General features: G+C 62.8%; 1 protein-coding gene across 1 annotated transcript in view; it reads left to right on the forward strand.

The window, feature by feature from the left end:
* MYL9 (myosin, light chain 9, regulatory) overlaps positions 1-4,188 on the forward strand; it is a 7,817-nt gene extending 3,629 nt beyond the window's left edge. Inside the window, exons 2-4 of the mRNA XM_009329340.1 lie at positions 2,273-2,476; positions 3,573-3,734; positions 3,957-4,188. Of these exons, the coding sequence (XP_009327615.1) occupies positions 2,293-2,476; positions 3,573-3,734; positions 3,957-4,129 (519 nt within the window). The 5' untranslated portion in view covers positions 2,273-2,292 and the 3' untranslated portion in view covers positions 4,130-4,188. The remainder of the gene's footprint in view (positions 1-2,272; positions 2,477-3,572; positions 3,735-3,956) is intronic.
* Positions 4,189-4,196: the final 8 nt, after the last annotated feature.

A 4,196-nucleotide genomic window follows, 5' to 3' on the forward strand; every position in this document is an offset into this window, starting at 1 on the left:
CCTGCCGGCACTGACACCGTAGCTGGGATTTGTGCAGCCTTACTGCACACTTACTGCAGCCCCCGGGATGTCCTTCCAGCGCAGCCCAGCTAGGGGAGCCTGGGGACTGCAGCAGGGTGGGGACCACAGCAGGGCGGGGACCAGGCTGGTGGCAGTGGCTGGCTCAGCCCCCACAGCTGCAACTCCTTGAAAGAGGGATAGCAGGAGGGGAGGGAAAGACCTGGAAAGCAGGTACGGTCGGGGGAGGGATGGCAGGAGCTGTGCGGGTGCAGGAGAAGGCTGTTTGCTCTGCCCTAGTCCGTGCCAGTGCTGGGGTCCCTCTGGGAGGGATGCTCCCCAAGGCCCTGTGGTCCCCCTGGGTGCGTCAGCAATAAGGACCCAGCTGGGAACTGGGTCCTGGAGCAGCACGCCCAGGGTGGCCAGGCCAGCCAGGCACGGTTGCTGGCATGCAGCTCGCTGGTGTTGTTGCTTTGTGCTGCTTCATGCAACATGATGTGGCTCCTTAACTGCTCTGTGTCCCCTGCCAGAGAAGGCAGGAACCCAGGCAGCCCTCCTGCCCACCATGGCACGGGGCACACAGCAGTATTACTACTTCGCTCTTCCCCCATGGAATTCGTTCATAATCCATTAATTTAACATTGCCTCCCCAGCTGCTCCCCATGCCAGATGCTGACCCAGATGGGGAAACTGAGGCACGGGGCTGCGTGTGAGGGAGAAATGGCTGCGGTAGAAACATGAGGGCTCTGAGCAGCATCTCTCCCTTGGGCTGACCTCACCCCAGACTTTCTCGCAGGGCCGTGCTGAGCTGGCAGCCAACACCATCCCTCTGCCAGGCTGGTCTTTGCTGGTATCTTGCTGAGTTACACTTGGCAGGATTCGACTGGGAGAGGTCTGAGCATCCTCCTCTCAGGCAACATTGGTGGTCGCTGGGGGTGCCAAGCACCCCATACAGATCCCGTTTGGGTCCCCAGCAGCCATGGCACAGGGTGTCTTAAATACTGGCTGCATCCCTCAGCCTGGCAGCGTGGGGGGATATCACCACACCCCTGCTCGGGGGCTGTGAAGGGGCTTGGGTACCATCTCAGGGTGGGAATGAGCTCTCTGCTCCAGCCCGGCTCTGCTGGGTGCTCGCCAGCATGGGCTGGGAGCAGGACCCCCCCCTTTCAAAGACCAGGTTTTCCTGCCATGGTCCTGCCTCGGTCGTGTTTGGGGTCCACATGGTCCCTTTGCTATTCCCCATGCAACACGCATTGCCCCAGCCGTGTCCCCAAAGATCTGTCCCTCCCACTGCTGCCCCCCTCTTTGCCCCTCCGGGCTGTTCCCTTCTCCTGGCATTCATTACCTGTAACAACAGCACCAGTCCTCAGCACCCCGCGGTCCCAGCCTTGCTTGGCCGCTCTCCCCCTGCTCCGCAGGGGCTTTGCAGCCCCCCAGAGGTCCACTAGCCCTCTCTCCCCTCCACTTCGGGGCCCTTCCCGTGGGCTCCCTGGGCAGAGCGTGGGGCACACCCGGGCACCATGGTGGGGAGGGAGGCGGCAAGCGGCCTTTGGCCTGGCTGGACCCGGTGGCGGGAGGTGGGATGGATGGAGCGCAGGGTGGAGGGGGAAGGGAGGCGGTGGTATGTGAGGAATGTGCCCGGAGCAGATAACCCCTTCCCGCTGGGTGCTGGGTGCTGTGCGAGCCCACCTCCCGGGGACATGGCTGGGGGCTGCTTTTGTGCAGCAATATGGAGGATGCCAGGGAGACCCATTGCCCCGGGAGCTAGGCTGGGGAGAGACCTGCCAGAGGAGCAGGGGAGGCATGGGGCGGGGGGGCACGGCTAAGCTCTGCCCAAAATGCCAAGGCACCCGTCCCCATGCCCCCCCCGGGACTGACGGCAGTGGGGGGATGCTGGGTGCTGTGCTTGGCATCTCTCCCTGTGCCTGGGATGCAAAGGGGACAGGCAGCAAGCAGGTTTGGGAGTTTGGGGGCCAAGGGTGCAGGCAGGGAGCCCCGCCTGCAGCCCACGGGGACAGCCCTGGGGAAGGGGCGCCAGTGAGCGCTGCCTGCTCTTGTGACTTCCCAGGGGACTCATTAGAGCCCGTCTCGCCTGTCCCCATGTCCGACCTTGCGACCGCCTTATCTCACTGTTGCCAAACTGTGTGACAGCTAGGGAAACTGAGGCACGGGACTGGCAGTGCCAGGAGTTGTGTGTCCCTGCCTCTGCTCTGGCCCCCTGGGGTCTGCCTGTCCCCAGCCCTCCTGACGCTCCTGCCTGCTGTCCTACCCCTAGGTACCACCCCAGCCGCCAAGATGTCCAGCAAACGTGCCAAAGCCAAGACCACCAAGAAGCGCCCCCAGCGTGCCACCTCCAATGTCTTCGCCATGTTTGACCAGTCGCAGATCCAGGAGTTCAAGGAAGCCTTCAACATGATCGACCAGAACCGCGACGGCTTCATTGACAAGGAGGATCTGCACGACATGCTGGCTTCCCTCGGTGAGGAGATCCTTCCCTCGTGCCTCCACATGTCCCTCAGACCCTCTGCCCTCAACGCCTCCTCGGCAAGTGGGGAGAGCTGTTGGGTGACCTAGTGCCTCGCACCCAGCATTGAAGACCAGCTTTGGTGGGATGCCATTGAGGCACAGTGCTCCTGCTTTGGGCCAGCCCGATGCTGGCTGCAAAATCTGGGGGGGGATTTCTCTGCTGGCACCAGCTGACCGTAGGTGCATTTGTGGAGGCACCCAAGGGCAGCAGCTTGGTGTGTTGGTCTTACAGCCGTGCTCACTAGAAGGGAAGAGACCCTTGGGGTTGGAGAAGCTCTGCCCTAGGAGCAACCACCAGCCGCGGCCATTGAGTATTTGAGTAGTCTCACCCCAGAATATTGCCTGGGGTGATCCCCTGCGGGACAAAGCCCTCCCATTGCTCTCAGCCTGGGTGACAGAAGAGGCTGGTCCCTGTGCCGGCATGATACCTTGGCCGGTTGAGACTTGCAGGTCTGGCCACGCTCCCCACCCAGAGCCCGTTCTCCTTTGCTGCAGGCCATGGCTCCCACCTCCTGCTCCTTGCGGTACCTCCACGGCGCTTTGGGAGGTCTGTCAATGATTGGCCCGGCAGCCAAACCTGTTCTGGAGGTCCTGCCTGGCTGTGGGAGGGACGTCCCTCCTCCCTGTGAGCCGTAGCTCTGGGAGCAGAGAGGGGCCGGGCGCTGGGGGCACGGGGACCTCAGCAGAGGAGGTTAAACCATCCCCGGTGCATCCATGGTAGGAGCAGTGCTAGGGACATCAGCAGCACGAGGCTCGTGTGGGGACATTGCTGCCCCTCTCCTCGGGTGGTGCTGGGTGTCAGCTGCCAGAGGAATGGGGAAAAGCTGTGGGTTTAGTTCCCGGTAACCCCCAGATGAATTCTTGCATCTCCCTCGAGGCTGAGCCTGGCAGAACTTGGTTCCAGGTAGCCTCTGGCACAGATTAAAGTATGGGGAGAGAAGCTGAGCGGGGAGCACTGGGCACTGTGGAAAACCCCTTCTCTGGTTGTGGGGTGGCCTTGGGGAGGGGAGGGGAACAGCCCTGCACCCACACCCCTGTCTGTCGGGCAGGGAAGAACCCCACTGACGAGTACCTGGAGGGCATGATGAGCGAGGCGCCGGGGCCCATCAACTTCACCATGTTCCTCACCATGTTCGGGGAGAAGCTGAACGGCACCGACCCGGAGGACGTCATCCGCAATGCCTTCGCCTGCTTCGATGAGGAGGCAGCAGGTACGGGCACCGCCTGCACAGCCCCATGCTGCCTGCCTGGGCGCTTTACCCTCGGGCATGCAACCAAGACAAGGGCTGGGGCCAAATCCTTGGGGACAGTCCCCAAGCAGCTCCAGAGTGAGAGAGCGGGGCAGGGGTGTCTTCGGGAAAGGTGGGGGAAGTCCTGCTGCTCAGCCCTCCCACAGTGTCCCCTGCTAACGCCACCCCCTGCCATCCCTGCAGGCTTCATTCATGAGGACCATCTGCGTGAGCTGCTGACCACCATGGGAGACAGGTTCACCGACGAGGAGGTGGATGAGATGTACCGGGAGGCGCCCATCGACAAGAAGGGCAACTTCAACTATGTGGAGTTCACCCGCATCCTGAAGCACGGGGCCAAGGACAAGGACGATTAGAGCCTGGGGCCGCTCACCCCCTCTGCCGCCTCCTGTGCACCCCCCCCGCCCCTCGCCCCCCCTTGCT

Source organism: Pygoscelis adeliae, unplaced genomic scaffold (assembly GCF_000699105.1).
Source record: "Pygoscelis adeliae isolate BGI_AS28 unplaced genomic scaffold, ASM69910v1 Scaffold407, whole genome shotgun sequence".
In the NCBI taxonomy this organism is placed as follows: domain Eukaryota; kingdom Metazoa; phylum Chordata; class Aves; order Sphenisciformes; family Spheniscidae; genus Pygoscelis; species Pygoscelis adeliae.